Source organism: Bombyx mandarina, chromosome 23 (genome assembly GCF_030267445.1).
Source record: "Bombyx mandarina strain Sakado chromosome 23, ASM3026744v2".
Lineage (NCBI taxonomy): Eukaryota > Metazoa > Arthropoda > Insecta > Lepidoptera > Bombycidae > Bombyx > Bombyx mandarina.
In genome coordinates this window covers 11,740,591-11,761,064 of record NC_143229.1, presented here as the reverse complement: position 1 = coordinate 11,761,064, position 20,474 = coordinate 11,740,591, and the positions used below count along the sequence as shown (strand labels likewise).

Sequence of the window (20,474 nt, the reverse complement as noted above, 5' to 3'; positions counted from 1 at the left end):
GTGATTGTTAATAAATATTTATATTTATTTATTATTTATTATTATTTACTATTTAACACATACAAGCTTGAAATGTTGTTGTAAGCAATTTTTAGATTAGTCATTGTTCAAGACGTTCACCCAAATAAATGACAGAAGAGAAAAGAAATGGATTAATATATTATGCATCGTATAAAAAGATGAATAAAAAGACAGCGAATTAATATTAAAATTTATTTAATCCGACGCCGCCCGTCTAAAATATATCTGAAGTACACGTAGAGCTGTAACAAAATATTTGATTGATATCTTATAACATAATATATTGGTTTATAATAAAATTAATTATTGTAGATGTTTTCCGAAATAATATTTCAGTTTTAGAATATTTACTTTCACGAATTAGTGTAATTTATACTTTGGTAAGCGCTTGTTGTTGAAAATTTGTTACCTTCATAGAGGAAACAAAAAAAAAACCAATCGCAAAAACTTCACTGCCACAAGAGCTAAACAGTAACGTATCTCACTCGAGGGACTTTTTTTCTGAAATAGAGTACGTGACTCATTTATTGATTGACACCCGTCATAATGCTTGAGCAGTAACCTTTATTAAGCCCTCGACATATATTTGAACCGTAAGAAAACAATGACGTGAAATCGTCCAAGTGAACCAAGGCTATAACGACTAATATTATAATTTGGTGAAAAAAACATTAATCAATCGTTTAATAATTCTTGCGACCAATTATCGATTTGTTTCCATTCAATCGACACACTAACTCGATAAGATTTCTGTGAGTCAATGCTAGAGTTGACATTTGAAATGATAGTTCAGTATATAATCTTAAATGTTTCGGTTCTTATAGTGATTTGGTATACAACAATCAAAACGACTTAAAACTGGGTTTCGATTCTAATGTGGAAAGGTTTCCTGACATAATAGATTCCGAACCTATGAATAAATCGAAATGAAAACGTGTCGATTTTACAAACAAAAAATTCTTAGATACTTTCCAGAATCGGCGGGCTGAAGCAAAAATCATAGAGAAAAAACGTCACCCATAGCGGCTTTTGTTGTTGCGTAAACGAACGCCCCACTGCCGGCACCAATGAACTGGAAAGCAAGGTCTTCGACCAGACTCATTGTTTTATTTCTGCAGTACCGTTCTCATTAGATCAGTTTAAACAATACGACAGGAAGGGGACGACCGGATACGGGCCCCAGACGTGGCGCGAAAACTATCACACGACTTCGTTCCACCGAATTTAACCTTACTATAAAAGACAGGTGCAATAACGAAATGTCATCAGTCGTTGCACAGTGACAAACACATTTCACGATGTTGACAATTCTGATATTCGCTTCGATCGGTCTTTCGACGGCGACTTTCCACAGAGTCGAATTATCGGACACGAAAACTCCCTATGATTATGTTAAAGAACGCTTGGATGCCATAGGAACTGATGTGAAGACTGGACTGCCGCTATCTAACAGTTACGAAGTTGAAGAGAACGAAGATTATCCAGAACACATCGAAGGTGCTGCATCTACTGTCTTAAATACAGTGACAGGAGTGGGTGGCATTGGAGGAGTCGGTGTTGGGGGAATCGGCCTTAACCAAGGATTAGGTTATGGTGGAATTGGATTGGGTGGTCTTGGACTTGGACAAGGATTAGGTATTGGACTCGGAGGTGTGGGAGGCGTTGGCGGCATCGGTGGCGGTGTTGGAGGACTTGGCAGCGGAATCGGAATCGGTAACGGTGTTGGACTTATAAACCAAGGTATTGGAGGCCTTGGAGTTGGAGGTATAGGACTTGGCGGAGGATTAGGAGGAGGGCTTCTCTACCATCCCATTTTGGGGGCTCAGGTCGGTGCTGGTTATGTCGATAAAAATGCCTATGATGCCGCTCAGAAGAAAGGGGCTGGTGAAAACATTGAAAAAATCGAAAAAAAAGCTGAAGAAGAAACTAAGCACGGTCAAGAAGGATTTCAACAGGCTGCCGCAGCTGCTAAGGCTGAGAAAGGAGAATCAAGTTTCTACAAAGACGAGGAAGCAAAGAAGAAGGCCGCTGGTGATGAAAAATTCTACGAAGGCGGACAGAAGATTGATAAACACGGCAAGTTCTTTTTTTATTTAATTTGTATCAAAGTGTTATTTCGTAATAGCGCTAAAATTACTTTCTATCTATTACAGGAGCCAACGAAGAATCACTGAAGAAAGCAAAGAGTCACAAAAAGGGACACGTCAGCAAAGGCTTCAAGTCCTCGAGTAGCAAGAATGAAGAAGAAAAAACGGAGAGCTTTTACGATGAAGCTCACGACGAAGCAGACCATAAGATTGCCGGACAGAACGCTGGCTCGTTTGGTGAAAAGGCACAGCAAGGTTTCAAAGGTGCTCACGAAGAGAAACTCCTCGACGCAAATGCTCAAGGAAAAGAAGGACATCATGTTTCCGAACAGAAAATCGACGATTCTAAAGCGAACAAGGTAAATAATTTGATTCTTAACATTTTACATAATGTAATACATATATTTTGTGTAACGGTCGAACATACACAACTTAAAGATAAAAAAATGCAGACCGCAAATCTGTATTTTTTTTATTATAAATGCTTATGCCCCTATTATACAACGACATAATATGGTTCATAATATTAACCCGAATTATTGACGAATGTCACGATTCTATTATAATACAATATTATCGAATTGTGTTGTTTAGAATATTACGTCAATATAGCAATGCAATTTTATAATTTAAAAAATATGCGTGATAAATCAGACAATTGGAATTTTAAAAATAACTTCAATTTTATCAGCACATATAAGCACTTATAAAAGAGTAATGAGCATAACATTTAAAAGTTTAGGTGATGTTTGATAACATCAAGGAGTTCCCCTGCGAAAGGAGATGCGTAAATAAAGTAAAAAAATGCATAATATTGATAATAATGAATTGATTGCAGACATTTCGTTTAAAATAAGGTTTAAATGTCAGATCAGACGATAATTCGCCAGCGCTTTCAATTCAATTAAACAAACGTTTCTACCTGTGGTGTTATTGTAATGTTACCTATCATGCGTCCATAGCATCAGTATTGTCGTTTGCCTTACGTCATTATGGATCCTCCCGATCCATTAACGGTGCTTTTAGGTACCTCAGGCATCTGTCACCGTCCTCGCCGAACCCGTCGCTTGCGACGAAGGCTCGACGATTAAACTAACCCACAGACACAGCCCATTGAGTTTCTCGCCGGGTCTTCTTAGTGGGTCGCGTTTCCGATCCGGTGGTAGATTCTGCGAAGCACTGCTCTTGTTAGGACCAGTATTAACAACACTCCCGGTTTGAGCCTCAGCTGATAGCCTGATGGCTGAAGCTGATAGCCGCTCAAGGCTATCAGGTAAGATAGGAGAAAAAAAATTTGCTTGATGTCAGATATCACGATGAGTAGAGAGCGCTTAAAACTCTTCTTACAGGTGTAGACAATTTTACGGGTAATATTGTGAAGACACGGGGCCATATCTCATCTTACTTTTTCCATATTGGATATTGAAAATTTTATGTCTCTCTAGCTATACCTGCGACTAAGTCCGTGTGAAATTGAGTAACTGCTTAGCAATACCAAACCATGTCGAGATTCAGAAAACTAGAAACCCGATCTATAGGGTACTTTTGTAAACGCACGCAGTTACTTCATCACGACTTTTCTAGATCTAAATAGTTTTATCGTAATCTATCCAGTAGTTTTTGTGTGAAGTTACCACACCAACAATTCTCTATTATTATATTTATACGCAAGACGATGGGCATCGTTATTCCTAATTATAGTTTATATAACTACAGTCGGATCTAGAGAACTTCTTGGCCTATTTTGACGTAAATAAAATGAAAACGATTGAATTTTAAGTAAACATTTTTTTTTTTTTTTTATTGCTTAGGTTGGTGGACGAGCTCACAGCCCACCTGGTGTTAAGTGGTTACTAGAGCCCATAGACATCTACGACGTAAATGCGCCACCCTCCTTGAGATATAAGTTCTAAAGTCTCAAGTAAGTTACAACGGCTGCCCCACCCTTCAAACCGAAACGCATTACTGCTTCACGGCAGAAATAGGCAGGGTGGTGGTACCCACCCGCGCGGACTCTCAACAGGTCCTACCACCAGTTAAAACGAAACAGATTACTACACATGTATCTCAATAAAGAAGCTGTGATTCATCTATTCAAATATGTATATTTTGGATTGATACAGCATTTAACCAATAAGCGCACTACTTATATTGCTATAATGGTGGAAATATCTTGTACGAAAGTCAAAAGCAAATAGCAACAATTTTACAATATTAGTATTTTATGTTACAATGTTTTCAAATCAAAGTTACTATAAGGTCGATCGATGAATGACACAAAACGTACCCTGAATGATTGACACGTATTCCCTAAACTCTAACAATGTCAAATCCATCATTTAGACTAAATACTTCAATGCCAATGCAAAACCACAGCTTACCGCAAGAACCATGCCAACAATGTTAACTAACGTGAGGTATTCCCACAGGGAGAATTCCTGCAGAAGGGCTACAAAGGCGGGGCTGAACAACTCGAGAAATTCAATAATTTGGGAGCTCATTCCGTGCACGGACACCAAGAGTCCAGCGGCGGCTACCAGCAGAATAAGGGAGTATTGCCAATACACGCTTAAAGAGCGTTACGTCAAAATCGATCCCTTACAACTTCATCAATAAATTTTACAAATTTTTATCATCGGTGTTTTAATACTGACCATACTTCTTTCTCTGACACATTAAGCTAAAACTGAAATGCAACGGAAGCCTTGTATAATAAGTTCGTTAATATGAAACACACGTTCTTATTTTTTGACGTGACAACGTCTTATAATTCGATGGAGCCGGCTGCACGCACGAAAAAACATGACTCATGCGGCGTTACCTCGCTCTGAGGCGTATTTTCTTATGACGTTGTCACGTATCGTCAGTAAACCGACTTTACAGACAACCGATTTTTTTATAGTAATTTTTTTCCTGTTCTTATTCCAATTTTATTGTAAAATTCGCGTGAGAAACATATTATTCTTTAGCTAATCTCCAATAAAACCAACAGTTATTCGAGTGCCTTTAGTATCTTTCAGAAATATGGTATCTTTAATATCTTATATTAAACTTATTCGACATTCAATCAATACAATACTTAAAGGCCGACGACGAAGGATCGAGACTTAATCTTCCGCTAATAAATTTTAATGAATGAAAATATCTAATACAATTTGATACTTCAACCGTAATCTTTTAAGTAATTACTGGTATGTGTTTTTTCTTGCGAATCACATCCCTAATACTGTACATCTGATTACATCGTACATTCGTATAATACATTTCGCAAATTCTATTTACGTGTCTTTTCTCATGATCACTCATTGAGTTAAGGGTTCTACTGATTTGTCAAAGGTATACGAACAGCATAGATTCCCAGCAATACAAATCTACTCAGATAAAACATTTCTGATATAACTACTAATTAAAGACACCACTTTGTATTTAAACAATAGTAACACGATTACTACACATAATTACACATGTTATATTTGACAATTGAATCGTTGAAGCGCTAAAATGTTAGGGACATACGAAATACACATACATACTACAAGGGAGCCTCTATCGAAAGCAGTGACGGGTCATAGCGAAGATGATTAATTACATAAAATAGTTAAACATCTATTCCAAAATGTGCTTAAATTGTAGAAAAGATTTTTTTCCCTAGCTACTATTAGTCACCTCAAACGGTTAGCTTCACCGAAGACGTAGGAAAGCTCACGAGGCTAAGCCTGAAAGAAATTGCTTCCATTAGCCCTACCAAGGGCAGGGCTTCGCTGAATCTACTACAGGATCGGAACCACTAAGATGCGGCGAGGAAATCAATGGTTTATATCTATGGGTTAAGTGGCACGTTGAACTGTTACGGGGTGGGTCCAGGAGCTCTTTATAAAAATAGGAAACTGTGACTGACACTGAGTTTATTTTATACTAGCGGCCCGCTCCGGCTCCGCTCGGGTCTTTAACAAAAATGTCAACGATATTTGACGTTGTTTTATTTTATGCAGTTGCGACACTTTTTGTAAAATAAATTATTTTATTCTATTATCAATACTTTTTGCAGGGCACGCGATGTAAAGAATATTTTATCAAATCGGTTCAGCAGTTTTGGAGCCTATTCAATACAAACAAACAAACAAATATTTTTATGATATTAGTATAGAAAAGAAATAGGCAGTACAAACGATGTGTGTTTCAGATACTTAAGCCAATTCTGTTCTGCAGCGCTTTTTCTTTCGCTTTTTTTCCTACCTAAGCTGATGGTCTAGACTGTCTAGAGAGGCCATATCAGTGTCACCGGGCTAGTGCCGCGCTTTAGCAACAAATCGTCCTTATATAGAGACGATGCATTCAGGAATGCCTTATTCTGCATTATTATTTATATTGCGTTATTATTGAGGGGCATATGTAACAGAACCTCTCGATTCGATCGATTCGACGTGAGTGGTGACCGGAGTCCCTAAATCCACCAAGGGTGGGTCGGGATGAAGTAAACCATTACATGGACTCCACTGATATGGTATGCACTATGGATCAACCCTGTAATTCCTGGTAGGCTGGATAAACTCTACTCCTGTGACGGGCGGTAAGTTGGTAAAAACGAGACGACAGAATTATCTTAATCAATTCCCCAGAGCAGACTCCACGGGATAAACAGTACTAATACACAAGGATAGCCGAAGTCCCGCTGTAGACCCAGACTCCAAACGGTACGTCATACGAGTAATCATCATTACCAATGAAACCACATGAATAACATTTAAACATTAATTTATTAATGAAACCAACAATCGTACTAAAAAATTAAAACGTGCCAATCGAATCAAAACGATCGTTGAGAATTATTATTTTAAAAAAATATATATAATATCAACAAAAACTCATAGCTTTTTCTTTCAACAAACATTTTCGACCCGAGCCGTTACAGTACAATACTACGGGTGATATTTTCTGCGGGCTGTTTGACGAATATCCTGACTCTTCACTGGAGTCGTACAGGAAGAATCTAGAATGTTACCAATTTATATCGTTATAATTTTCCACTATACATTCAATTATACGTCGATATCAGAACGAGATTCGTATTTAATCTTCGCAAAATTTCATTTCTATCTTGATTCGTGTCTGACCTGTAAGCCTAAATTTCTTAGATAGCTTTTTTTTCTAATAAACTAATTCCGAACATTTCGCATTGTATAATTAAAAACAATTAGACCTTTAATTATTAAAGAAATAGGAGTTTAAAATATAGAAATCCCATTTTATGCTTCTAATTCTATGAACAAGAAGATAATAGATTATTTAAGTGTGTTTGAACAAACAGAATCATGTTAATACTATAAAAGACACAAATTGAATTCGAGAACATTCCATAATATATATGATATATTATATTATTTAATGAAATGTCTAATTTTGATTTTCCAACGGCAAACGTATTATTTATTCTTTCCGAGCGACCGCGCGGATCAATTCCGTCCAATAACCGAGCATTGGCGAACATCACGATTTGAATCCAATTTGAATGTCACATCGTAAATACTCTGAATAATTTCGTTCACGTCTCGTCGTAAAATAAAATAAACATTATTTTTTTCTTTTTCGATTCGCATTAGAATCGGAAACGAGATTCATTCTCGTTGTACCTAAAAATCATCGAAACGAAAGATGAAATTTACATAATAACGAGTTTTTTTCTTTCGTTACCGAATTATTGTTGCGGGAGAATTTTGAGTATTTCGATTTTTTACGCAAATGAGTCAGATAAAAATGAAAGCCTAAATACAATTACGGGCATTGGTACATTGATTGGTGAGGTTACTTTAAACCAAGCATTTTTAATAAGTTTTTAGACGACTTCTCTTTACGACACCGATCAAGAATAAAACTACAATAAAACTTAATTTGAAAATTCTATTGAATCTTATTTAATGAAAATCTTTTCAATAGCAGAACGATACTATTATGTTGAATTGTTTCCAATAATAAATGCTGTATTGAAAAAATGTACATAATAAAAATATTTTCATTGTTTTATCCAACAATATACTGTACACACCAACAATGTACCTACTCTTCAAGTTGCAGTTTTAAATTTCTTAAGAGATTTGAAATGTAAAGACAATAGAGGCATTCTAACTATTAAAATTAGGCATCACACAATTATAGCATTTTTGAAAAAATCTATCTCTTTAGGGCGTTTGAAATCCTATAAGTTTCAATTCACCCCCAGATAAAAACACACCCTGTATTCACTTTGTATTATTTACGAATTAATGTAAGTTGCAGACTTTTTAGCGGGAACGCGAGGAAGGAATTTGTGTGATTTGTTTATTGTGTCTATTTAGTGTTTCTTCAGGTTTAAATGTGAAATAACGGTGGTTTATTAACTATTTAATATCTGTGAAACTGCACAAATGTGGGAAAATGAAACAAAGCCGCTGGACGTAACTTCTCGGGATCCTCCAAAAAGTCAACAGAAAAAATCGCAGAAAATAACCACCATTTTATTGAGATTATACTTCATCCCATATCATTTCATCTCATTATTTTTTTATTGCTTAGATGGGTGGATGAGCTCACAGCCCACCTGGTGTTAAGTGGTTACTGGAGCCCATCGACATCCACAACGTAAATGCGCCACCCACGTTGAGATATAAGTTCTAAGGTCTCAAGTATAGTTATAACGGTAGTAGTTATAGAATTTCATTTCATTTCATCCCAGTTGATTAATGTATCTAATTAATCATCTTCATTTCATTTAATTTCACTCCATATTACCATTTTTTATAAAAATAAGAATATAAATTAAAATAAGACATGACCTAAATGTCTTAGTTACCAGGTCATATAATCCCTTAAAAAAATGTAAGTTGCATCCCTCGTCTCATTATTTTATACATATATATAAAATACAGTGATACCATTACAGGTTTTTTAAGAAGTTGTTATATCCGACCGACTCCGGCGTGGGCGGTGTGAAAACCGTCGAAGAAATTTTGTTTGATGTATTCGACTTCTGTAAGTAAATCAATTTAAATTAGTACCTAAGTAGTTTTAATGAAATACAGGTCTTAAACAGAGCTGCAATTTGATGCGGGGCTTTTTTGTAGTTTTCTATAATTAACATATCGAGGGGTGTAAGGCTATTTAGTTTAAGCGACATTTTTGCAACTTTACAGGAAAGCCATTTAAAGTTTAATATTTGAATAACAATATCATAACAGTGCAATCCAGGATTCTTCGATGTTTTGGACACGTATCACAACGACCAGCAGAGTCTAACGCGAAACTTGTTGTTCAGGGTAGGGTCAATCTCGTGGACGAATCCCCATGCGCTGGACTGGTCAAGTGAAAGATCTTACTGAAACCCCACTTAACGAGTGCGTGCGCCAAGCCTCAGTTCGCAAACTATGGAAAACATCTGTCAAAGCTTTAATAAACAAGAATTCCACATAACCACGACTGCTCTGCCAAGAGCAACCGACTATGATGATGATGATGATCATAACGAAAAAAACTTCTTCGGCTATTTGAATGGAGCAAACTTAATTGAGATTCAATTAAAAAAATCGAATTGTTGATGCTAATACCAAATAAAACGCACCTTTAATTACAATGATAAATGTTGCGTATTAAGCGAAAAGTCGCTTAAACCAAATACTCTTACATCCCTCGAAATGTTCTACAGGGCGTTACAGTTCGTTTCCAGTTGTGAAATGGTAATGAACAACTTGAAGCAAAAATCTGTTTATTTCTTATCTAAGCATTAATTTAGTTTTTCGTGAATTCGAATTTGGTGACATACGAACCAGAAGATTCCAAGAGATACTAGATTTTTGACTATACTACCCGGTCACCGTCCTCGCCAAATCGTCGCTTGCGACGATGGGTTCGGCGAGTAAATTAACCCATAGACACAGCCCACTGAGTTTCTCGCCGGATCTTCTCAATGGGTCGCGTTTCCGATCCGCTGATAGATTCTGCGAAGCACTGCTCTTGCTAGGGCTATTGTTAGAAACTCTCCCGGTTTGAGCCCTGTGAGCTCACCTACACGCTAGGGTAATGCTGATATAGCCTCTCAAGACTATCAGCTTAGGTAGGATTAATAAAAACACTATTAAATTGCGGGCAGCACGAAAATAAAATTACCTAAACGTTTATTTAGTTCTATCGTGTCAGGTATTACTAGCCAAAGTCTGGAAACGGTTCAAATACATTTTTGTATGTAATAACAATAATCAGTATTAATAACAATAGTAAAAAAGATTGCAATTTCTCCAGTCTTCACAATCTTATATTAAAACTAGCGACCCGCCCTCGCTTCGCTTCGGAAACATTAAAACACACATGAAAACAAAAATATAAAAAAAAAAATTTAAAAAAGTAGCCTATGTTCATCAGGGACAATGTCGGCTTCTAATGGAAAAAGAATTTTTCAAATCGGTCCAGTAGTTTCGGAGCCTATTCGAAACAAACAAACAAACAAATCTTTCCTCTTTATAATATTACATTGTTTCTAAGCTGAGTCATATTCGAATTTCTGTTACTCACAAATATGGTTTATTTCTTTGCTAGTCCCCGCCTTCAATATTTTTAAAGCATACGCCTTTTTAATATTTTTAATGCACACGGGCTTTTTGATTCGACCAACACTTTATAATTATTAATAAATTCTAAAACGCATTTCGAGCATAAAGACTCCTGTTTTCGTCTCGTATTTAAAAGGAATTAACGAGATAATCTCTGACATTCATGCGTAGTAACGTGATAACAATGGCTATGACACAACGTATTGTAACATCAATATAATCTGGCATGTTCGTACTCGAGTAATTTCGGATTGAAACCAGTAACGTATACAAGAAAAAGCCTTCAACACGATCGTTCTTTAGAAATACTTAGTTAAGAAGGATTATTTAGCTTAGATAGATATACTGACAATTAATAACGGAGCTATTTATGGAAGATGAATGTCGTAAAACATTCAGTGCTCTAAAAGTTCAGATGTATTGGAAACGTTCCCGAGGACCAAGTAAGGTCTGTTGGTTTCCGGAGGAATTCCGTATACCTGGGTCCCGACTATTTCTGCCGCGAAGTAATCTTTCGACCTTTTTTTCCTGCCTATTCGCTCGTAGCTTAAGAGGCTATTCCAGCTATGCCCATCCGGCAGGTGAGCTCACGGGTTCAGCCTAAGAGAATTTTCTAACACTAGCTCTAGCAAGAGTAATGTTTCGCTGAATCTACCACAGGATCGGAATCCCGACCCACTGAGAAGATCCGGTGAGAAACTCAGTGGGCTGTGTTTTTCGACCGTTTCTAAATCCGGGACAGTCATAATAGAATACAATTATTGATCTTCTCATATATGAAGGGGACTATGAGAACACTACGAACTGAGAACAAATCGCGCACAGTTATCCGACTCCAATTAATTCAGGACTGCCTGTGTTATGGGTACCAGAGATTGACGTACATACTTATACAGTTGCTTTTTTATTTTTAATAAATACATAAATAGAAATTAAACATCTAGACGAAGAGCAAACAAACTTATTCGTCGCACGAATATTTGCCCGTTGTGGGAATCGAACCCACGACCCTGGGCGCAACGGTCAAGAGCGCTAACCACTCCACCAAAGAGTCAGTGACATGCATTATTATTCTAAGGCTGCGCGCACCACTTAATAACAACCGAACCTAGAATGTTTGAAGTTACGAAGGCGTAAAAAACTAAAGAAAAATAAAGTAGATACATTAAAATATTATTACCTGACTGTGTGCACTAAAATTCGCTGACCTCTGCTTGCTTATCCGCGAGGGAGTCAAGAGGTTAGACTGATAGTGATGAGTCTAAATTAAAAATAACATTGTTTTATATTATTCCGTGTCTTTGTTTGATTATTGGAAATCCCCGGGACGTTTCGTAGGTATACCTTAAGCAAAACTGGTGGTAGGACGTTTTGTGAGTCCGCACGGGTAGGTACCACCATCTTGCCTATTTCTGCTGTGAAGCAGTAATGCGTTTCGAATTGAAGGACGGGGCAGCCGTATACTGAGACCTTAGAACTCCTATCTCAAGGCGGGTGGCGGCATTTACGTTGTAGATGTCTATAGGCTCCGGTTACCACTTAAAACCAGGAGGGCTGTGAGCCCGTCCAGCCATTTAAGCAATAAAAAAAAAGAAAAAACATCGTGGCCGAACGTGCACTTTTAATTTCACTGTATTGTATTTGTTTTTCTGTAATTCATCGAATACTTATTGTTTACTCGTAATGAAATTGTGAAATGATGTATATGTTCCATTATACTGTATATATAACATTTCGTAGTATTTACTTATTTATTTATTAATAAATGTATATTATCATTTATTGCATTACAAGCTATTAAAGTCATGAAAGTGTCTCTTCAATCTCTAAATTTACAAATAACGTGTGAAACGCCATAAAACATATTAAGATTATGTATGATCGGACTCATAAACTTTCAAAGAAAATTGCTATAGATATTTTTAAACAATAATATATTACAAATAAAATAAGTTATAATATATTCATGTGTATAGTATTTGAATAAATGAGTTATGTTAGATTATACGCTGCTTGGGATTAAATGAAAAATAAATAGTATTATTTTATTCATCATTCTCCTGCCCTTCTCCCAGTCACCTGGGGTCGGCGCTACATGTTTTCTCCTTCCATACTCCTCTATCATATACCATTTCTTCGCTCACTCCCCTCTTACACATATCGATTTCACGCAATCCATCTATTTCTTCTTAGGTCTACCTCTTCCTCTATAGCCTTCCACATTCATAGTTAACACTCTTTTACCAGCCTAATAGTATAAATAGTATTATTAATAATAAATAATATTACTTTATTATGTTTAACATAATCCGGAACCCTCAAGTGTCCCCTAACACACACTTGACGAACAAAATTAAATCGAACGAGATGTTTTATGCCAAATGAGGATAACTATTACAAAAATATTCACAAAGCATTTGTTCATTTTTCACAAAAGGAAAAATAACAACTATTTTGCTGATTAGATTAATAGTTTTATTTGCATCAATAGGTCAATGATAAAAAGAATTCGACACAAATAGGCTTATGTAAATAGAGGAAAACGGTTTGTTTTTTTTCAACTTCGACACGACAGGCAGTAGTCGAAATTCGACTATAATTATTTGAAATAAATTTGAACATTGTTATTGGTTCTATTAGCAAATACTATTATACTTTTTAATCACAGATTTCGCCAAGACTACCCTGTAGAAAAATAATATTAAAGACAAACAATATTAATCTATTCTCAATTTCACCACAGACTTACACAATAAAAAAGTTTGACAATAAACAAAGAGTTTAAATATATACTGTGTCGTGTCAAATACATGGTAGTGTGTGTAATGTTTTTTTTTTAATGATTTAATGTATTTTTCATGCATAATTCAAAAAAATATGAACATTCTGCACTCCTTCTCTATATTGTCTATAAGTGTAGGAAATTTCATACTCCTCCGTCCGCGCAATTTTAGTAAAAAGGGGTACAAAGTTTTTGCTTCACGTATTAATATAATAATATACATAAATAAAAGTAAGTATTAAACTCGAAACTATGAACTTCCGTGCTTCCAATGACGCTTTGGGAGCACGTATGACTGTCACTATCCCGCCTATTTCTATACAAGCGCGTTGTGGTTTTAAACTTTCATTATTAGCAATAGATTTTAATTTGCGTAATCACTAGTGGTGGAACCTCTTGGAAGTCCGCACAGGTAGGTACCCCCACCCCGCCTATTTCCGCCGTGAAGCAGTAATGCGTTTCGGTTAGAAGGGTGGGGTAGCCGTTGTAACTATACTGATACCTTAGAACTTATATCTCGAGGTGGGTGGCGCATTTACGTTGTAGATGTCTATGGGCTCCAGTAACCACTTAACACCAGGCGGGCTGTGTGCTCGTCCATCTACCTAAGCAATAAAAAAAAAAATAGAGCAGCGACTGTAATCTCATTTAGCACAGGTACGTCCACGATCTTTTATAACCACACTGACTGTGAGCTAAACGTCATTAGAATAATTGGAAATAAAGCATCGATCAAAGTTATGGTCTTTAGGCTTTTCTTATTGCTTAGGTGGCTGTACGAGCTTACAGCTCACCTAGATCTTTGGTTTATGATATTATTGATTCACCGCGGTAGTCAATCGTAAACATTCGTGGTACGTATTTCATTAGAAAAATTGGTATCTGTCTGCGGGATTCGAACCCTGGCACAGGCGCATCGCTCGACAGGAATGCACCGGACGTCTTAACCTTTAGGCTTGTTGCCTCACGACAAACAGTGGCTATACGCTATAGCAAAAAGCCCAGTGTAGAAGGCACTTTGATAACAACCTACGAGAACTATCAAACGATACATGGGTTATAAAAAAAACATTATATAGTGAGGCATACATATAATGGTGGAAGGATAATTTAACTGGTCGTAGGACGTCTTGTGAGTCCGCACGGGTGGGTACCACCAACCTACCATCAGCCGTGAAGCTGTAATGCCTTTCGGTTTGAAAGGTGGGACAGCCGTTGTAACTATACTGAGAGTTGTAGGTGACGTCATTTACGTTGTAGATATCTATGGGCTGCGGTAACTACTTAACAACAGGTGAGCCGTGAGCTCGTCCACCCATCTAAGCAATAAAAAAATAAAAAAGACACATTTTCACAACGTTTCAACAACAAAATTTTCAAATATCTAACAAAGGCTGTAAATGAGCTGCAGGCTTGTAATAATAGCTTGAATAATTAAACCACTTACAGAGTATGGGGTGCTCTTTGTAGGTCTCTTACATGTGGGTGTCGTTTGAATGAAGCTTGGCGATATGTTATTTGTCGGCGATATGGGAATATTGAAAGGGGATACTTGTCCTGAAAATGGACGGAATAATTTGATTCCACTCTCAAATAACTGCGTTTTAACATTCGCTCACAAAGCTTTTGTGAATTATGCAAATATTATGTATGAAAGCAAAATATAATCTGCAAGTTAAACAGCGTATGGTTTGAAAATAAACGGACAACAAAAACAACAATTTTTACAATGAAACGAAATAAATCCAACATATTTTTTAAAATCGATCGGGGCACAAGAAGTGGCTTTTGAATTATTTAAATTACCTCTTGTTAAAATTGCGTAGATAACAACTAGCCTACTGTTTCCAATATTTACTTACTGCTCGATTGATTTGCGAGTTTCGTTTCCAACGCCTTAATTCTTTTGTGATACTCCTTTAATTGCGTGTGTTGCTTTTGACATATTTCAGTCACACGCTTCAGTTCATTGCGTGCCGCGTAAAACTTTTTTGTCTGCGAATATATATTGGACAATTAGAATGTACATAACTAGGTAAACAAAAAAAAACGAATAAATAAATAAACAAAAATAAACGAATAGTTTTAATGGAGAGAAACATTCAGTTAAGAAACTAAGCAGAAATACTTTTCTAATAAAGTTCACTATGTTTTCTATGGATTAGTAGCGGGCAATTAATCTCTTATTGTCACAATAAAAAAAAAGATTAGTCAAAAAAAAAGTTATGTAACACTTAAGAAATTATCAATACTACATGTAACAACCCTATATACTTCGTGTTAAGAATCAAAGTATACCTCGCATTTAAATACTACGATTAGATGCAGATGCCTGAGATAACACGACCAGAGTGCTTAGTACGAGTTTTTTAACGTTCTCGATAGCGTAAAAGTTAACGCAAATTCGTATGCAGTTAGAACAGCGTCCCTAGCGGCAAACGTAAGCAATCGTTCGAACTCCATACAAATTTGAGTTAACTTTTACGCTATCGAGAACGTTAAAAAACTCGCACTAAGCACACAGGACCAGTCGGTATAGGGTGTCTTAGGGTTGAACGAAACAGAGATTGCAAATTTTCTGAAGCTGTAACTTAATCGTATACGTAAAATGCTTCAAATAATCACATTCGAGTCAGTGAAGCTTACAGAATTCAATAATAAAACATCATACAATTATTCTGCATTTGTAATATTGTTGATATACAATTATCTTTCAATTGCAATTTCTTTGATCAATTTAAGCATGAAAATTCATAGATAAACAGGTACTGAAATACAGAGTCGTCGTGGCCTAAAGGATAAGACATCCGGTGCATTCGTATCTAGCGATGCACCGATGTTCGAATCCCGCAGGCGGGTACCAATTTTTCTAATGAAATACGTACTTAACAAATGTTCACGATTGACTTCAACGGTGAAGGAATAACATCGTGTAATAAAAATCAAACCCGCAAAATTATAATTTGCGTAATTACTGGTGGTAGGACCTCTTGTGAGTCCGCACGGGTGGGTACCACCGCCTTGCCTATTTCTGCCGTGAAGCAGTAATGCGTTTTGGTTTGAAGGGTGGGGCAACCGTTGTAACTGTACTGAGACCTTGGAACTGATATCTCAAGGTGAGTGGCGCATTTACGTGGTAGACGTCTATGGGCTCCAGTAACCACTTAACATGAGGTGGGCTGTGAGCTCGTCCATCCATCTAAGCAATAAAATAAAATAAAAATATATTTTCCTAAAAACAAAAGTGTAATACAAATACTTTCAATTGCTAAGCGAGCTGCTACCACAAAACTATATAAGTATTATACACCAGAACTCCAAAGAGGATCTCGAACAAGGCCCATCAGGTTGATACCCTTGACCGACTAGTAAGTCGTAAAAACTTTCCCTTTTTGGCTTAAAAATAAAAGAACTCTTGTAAAACCATCGTTACTTATCCGACAGCTGCCAGAGACAGGTTTCTTTTATGGTATAACGAGGAATATTGTATGTTGAAGGGCCAAATATTCTGTCTGTTTATTCCGTAGTTAAAATTATTATACGATGCTATTTCTTCGTCGTGGAACTCACTCCTGAACATGTATCGAGTATTTTATTTAAAAAATTTACACCTACCTGCGGGATTCGAACACCGGCTCAGTCGCATCGTTCGATACGAATGCACCGGGCGTCTTATCTTTTAGGCCACGACGAATGGTCTAATCATGAGCCAGGATGATGTGTAATTTTAAACTAACAATAGAAGTTCTAATAACTTAGGCTCATTAATTTTTTTTTTATAGCGTACACTACTTATGAGTATTTAATATAAATAGAGACATATAATAATCCACATTTGTCTATTCTATTTATATTCTATCTAATTAATTACTTTCTTAAACCTTCAAAGTAATTGTTTAACGCATCTAAAGTCTACCAACAACTAAAACTACTTTCCAGTATATAGAATGTATTTTGATCGACCCTCAACGATAAAGACAAAATTACTTCATTACGAAAATGACAAGCGAACTGTCTTAATTTTTTGTATATTATAGAAGAAAAAAAAATTTACCGATTGTAATAGATAAGAGAGCAATCTCCTTCTATGCTGCCTTTGAAACTGTATCACATCGCAAGACTTCTTTATCAACTCTTCAGGATCAGTGAAGTAATCTTGGATTTCTTGTTTCATCTATTTTTTAATCACATTATAGGGCTTAGCTGTCCATTTAAATTATTAGACTAGAGGAACTATATATTTTTACATCTTTTACATATTATGTTATTTACATATTATTCTTACATATTATTTTACATCTTTTACATAGTATATTATTGTACATCTATCATTCAAAAATGACGGAGATGCCGTAACAAAAAACACCTTACTGTTGTTCCTATAGCTGATCTATATCTGATCTGATTTGATACGAGTGATATCACTCGTATTCTTCTATAGGGTTCTCCCTCTAATTTCTATGTTGATGACTAGTTACTCGTTTCATACGGGCCATTACCATAGTCCTACCAGTATCATATACGTATTTACTATATTCCGGTACAAAAACGACATTACCACCTCGCATATTGAGGGGATTACGGCACCTGTATGATTTCGATAGCTTTCATCAGATAAATTGTGAACGTCATCTATGTCCATACTAGTAAAAACATAATAGCTTTCAAATAAACAATATCTGTTGCCTGTTCGTTTGGAATGTTCCTGAATTCTCAATGGCAATTAAAATGGTCGTAAGTTACGTACGGCCTTTGTTACATATTCAATAATCTCATTATTATGTTTCTACCAAACTATTGCAGATTTCAAAAATTGTAGGCAGCGGCTTGGCTCTGCCCCTGGCATTGTTGAAGTCCATGGGCGACGGTAACCACTCACCATCAGGTGGGCCGTATGCTAGTCTGACTTCAAGGGCAATAAAAAAAAAATCGTACCACCTCACAATCCACCCGGCCTTGCGATGAACTACCCTTCTCGGTGTTTCCTGACGCTATGACATGTCTTTATTCAAACGAGGTTTGCGAAGAGCACTCAACTACCTTTAGCTTGGCTATGCTCCTGCCATTGCTTACGTCCATATGCGCCGGTAAGCACTCACTATCAACAACAGTGAACAGTATGTTCTCTCTGTTTGCATAGGCAATAAAAAAACCTGGACCGTGAAATGGTTACAACCAGCCGCAGAAATAAAACAAAGAAAAAATTTATAAATTTAAACATGTACATTATTAATATTGTTAGATGTGTTAGATTTTTTTAAGTTACTAACATAGATTATAAGTAATTGTTACTATTAAAATGTTATGGTTTTAAAAAAAAAAATTACTGAAATAAAGCATTAATAATAATTATTATTATTATTAATATTACACGACAAATCACACGGCAGTGTCTAATATGTATGGTAATACAATGCATGTGGTAATAATAATATTAATGTATATCTCGTAAAAAAATATGAACTTTAAATACGTACGTCTGGCACTAATTTCATAGCAGAACACGGCATTCGACATACTAGACACGTGCTGTCTTTTAGACCTGAAAACAAAACAAGAAATTCAACGCTACTTATGTAGTCAATTCAAACAAATAAATGGAAATTTTATTTACCGTTGCCCAAACAATTGTTGCAGAACATGTGACCACATGATGTGAGATGCAGTGTTATCCCTGGTTCTAATTGTGAAAAACATTTATTACAGTGAATCCAATCCATCTCCTAATAGCATTATTAACTTGCAGGCCAATTAGCTATAGTAGACAATTTTCTTTGAGATCAACACGCTCTTCCCGCCAAATATATATTTTTTAAATCTAAGTGTTTTTATTACATTATAATATGTAAATTACAAATTAAAATAGGTAAAACTAATAAATTGTCACCACGCACTAATTTAAATTAAGTTTAGCTTTGCAATACAATTCAAATAATTATGCTCCAAAAAACTAATTTTATGCACAGATAAATTATTCTGACAAATATTAACAATAAATCTGAGTTATTACCTTTTTGGTATCTCCAACAAGCCACTAATATCATTTACAAAAAAATATATTATTTTCCAGCCAGTTTAAAATATCACATAGATAACAGAAGAAACTAAATAATATTAAAAGAAGCCGGAAAAGGGCGAGTAAAACAAATGCCCTGAGAATTTCAGGTGCATGCTAAGGCTCTTCCTACGCGTAAAGCTACGTAACTCTCCAGAACCAATGTTGTTCATTAATTGTTCGTGTGTTACAAACATTACTTATTTACATATTACAAAATATTAACACTAATATTATTTAGATATTATTTAATGAATTGAAAATACGTTCCCTTTACCTATCTAATTGTAAAAGGAAAAATACTTTTTGGCGGGAATACTAGATGTCATGTTGTGTGAATAGTTTTATTTTGTAAACTTAGTATTTCTTAAAAAGTGTAATAATAGATGCTTATTAAAATAATAAATGCTTATTAAAAATGGTTAGCCGTTTAGGATCTACGAGAGTGTACAAGTGAAACTAATTCGCTAGAATTGAATTCTCGGATTTTTCAAAAAAGTCTATTAATCATTCAGTAAGTTTTCGCAATTTACTGAGATTTTACTTTATCACCACACTCAAAATATCTTCGTCTTATGTCGCCGGATTTCCTAATTCATTTATATCATTTCATTCCGTTCCGATTCATTTGTATACAACAGACGTTGCTTTAGTCTTTATTAAAAATATTAGACTGTTAGCGTTACGTTCCCTTTGCCTACCAGATAAATGCATCAATTACTTTGTTACTAATATCTATCACACAGGGAAAACTTCTATAATTACGAGGTTGATATAATTTATATAAATTTGAATTTCAAAATAAAAATAAACAGCTGCGATCTTAAGTAGCTTGAGTATTATTCTCTTTCGAATGCAAGCAAATATGTGTGCAATAAAAATGCCAAAAATGCGTTTCGGTTTGAAAGATAGGGTAGCCGTTGTACTATAAAAATGATGCCTTAGAACTCATG

The 20,474-nt window shown here is 35.7% G+C and overlaps 2 protein-coding genes across 2 annotated transcripts; one reads left to right on the top strand and one right to left on the bottom strand.

The window, feature by feature from the left end:
• The first annotated feature begins 859 nt into the window (after positions 1-859).
• Positions 860-4,740, top strand: LOC114245953 (uncharacterized). The gene is made up of 3 exons (XM_028178287.2): positions 860-2,097; positions 2,175-2,467; positions 4,538-4,740. The coding sequence occupies exons 1-3, from the start codon at positions 1,320-1,322 to the stop codon at positions 4,679-4,681; spliced, it is 1,215 nt and encodes a 404-aa protein (XP_028034088.2). The 5' UTR covers positions 860-1,319; the 3' UTR covers positions 4,682-4,740.
• Positions 4,741-6,846: 2,106 nt separating this feature from the next.
• On the bottom strand, positions 6,847-19,374 carry LOC114245867 (E3 ubiquitin-protein ligase RNF212B). Its single transcript, XM_028178173.2, has 8 exons — positions 19,081-19,374; positions 18,944-19,008; positions 17,521-17,640; positions 15,329-15,461; positions 14,914-15,023; positions 11,865-11,945; positions 9,023-9,111; positions 6,847-7,098 (listed from the first exon to the last, which is right to left on the bottom strand). Exons 1-8 carry the CDS (start codon positions 19,184-19,186, stop codon positions 6,963-6,965), a joined length of 840 nt encoding a protein of 279 aa, XP_028033974.2. The 5' UTR covers positions 19,187-19,374; the 3' UTR covers positions 6,847-6,962.
• Between the last annotated feature and the right edge of the window lie 1,100 nt (positions 19,375-20,474).